This window comes from Arachis ipaensis, chromosome B09 (genome assembly GCF_000816755.2).
Source record: "Arachis ipaensis cultivar K30076 chromosome B09, Araip1.1, whole genome shotgun sequence".
Taxonomy (NCBI): Eukaryota; Viridiplantae; Streptophyta; class Magnoliopsida; order Fabales; family Fabaceae; genus Arachis; species Arachis ipaensis.
Genome location: NC_029793.2, coordinates 11,093,408 through 11,094,552, shown reverse-complemented (window position 1 = coordinate 11,094,552; position 1,145 = coordinate 11,093,408). Strand labels below are relative to the sequence as shown.

Sequence of the window (1,145 nt, the reverse complement as noted above, 5' to 3'; positions counted from 1 at the left end):
ATACATAAATTAAATAATATATTTAACTCATCAAATACAATTAGATAATAACAAAACCATACATGATAAAATTATGCTTTTGACAAACATATAGTCAATATCTTATTGGAAAGTAGCATGCACTTGTGGCTATAAAAGAAGGTGTTATACTATATTGTTAATTAATTAAACAAGAAACAATAATGTATTAAATTAAGTAACTAACTATACCTGCATGCATAAGGCCATGTAGCTATAGCCTCATCCTCAGAAACATAGAAGAGACTAAGATAATCTTTCCACTCCAAAGCCTTCTCAGCTTCAGGGCTAAAGCTTGATCCATACCTCACATGCTTAGTTGGTGAATTCTCTTTTGTGTACTTCACTTTTTCCTCTGCTGCCAACTCATAGAATCTATAAGTTGCATCCTTCACATTCTCAAGAACTTGTGTGGGGACACCATGGTTGATTACTTGAAAGAATCCCCATTTTTCAGCTGCATAACAAATTGCATCTTCCACATCACAATTATTATTATTATTGGACATGTCAATTATGGGAATTGATTCTTGAGGCACAACTTTATTGGTCATCATGCTCATTCTCTCCTCTAATGGTTGGATGTATTGTTTTGGAAGGGTTTTTAGGCCCATTTCATAGAGACCCTTTACTCCATTTCCTTGGATCATAACAAATTCATTTAGATCTGAGGGGCTATCCATCATCATAGACCTTGTTGGTGCCATAGCTTGACGAGGATTAAGAAATAATAGCTCAGTGCAATTATTTTGGTTATTTTGGGAATTGGTGTGACTTTGTTGCTTGGAAAACTCATTTCATGCATGCACAAGTATTTATATACAAGAATTTGGATACTTGCGTTAACAGCTATACCACACTGGTTGACCGTACAACTGAGTTAACTAACCATAGTCTAACACACACTCTAAGAACAAGTAGTACATTTTTTTAGTTAGTCGTATTATTTTTAAATCCCACAATACAAGAATTAATTCGTTGCAGATTTGAGTTCCATTTAAAGATTTATCATTGGCCAATGAGTTACTGCATATACATAAACGTGATTCAAATACCAAATACTTACTTAAATAGACAAGTGAACTGATCAATAAAATAAAATAAAAAAGAGAATATTGTTAATTGCT

General features: G+C 32.9%; 1 protein-coding gene across 1 annotated transcript in view; it reads right to left on the bottom strand.

Annotated features, from left to right (window-relative positions):
* Positions 1 to 797, bottom strand: part of LOC107616891 (feruloyl CoA ortho-hydroxylase 1) — a 2,324-nt gene extending 1,527 nt beyond the window's left edge. Inside the window, exon 1 of the mRNA XM_016318780.2 lies at positions 211 to 797. Coding sequence (XP_016174266.1) covers positions 211 to 725 — 515 coding nt within the window. The 5' untranslated portion in view covers positions 726 to 797. The remainder of the gene's footprint in view (positions 1 to 210) is intronic.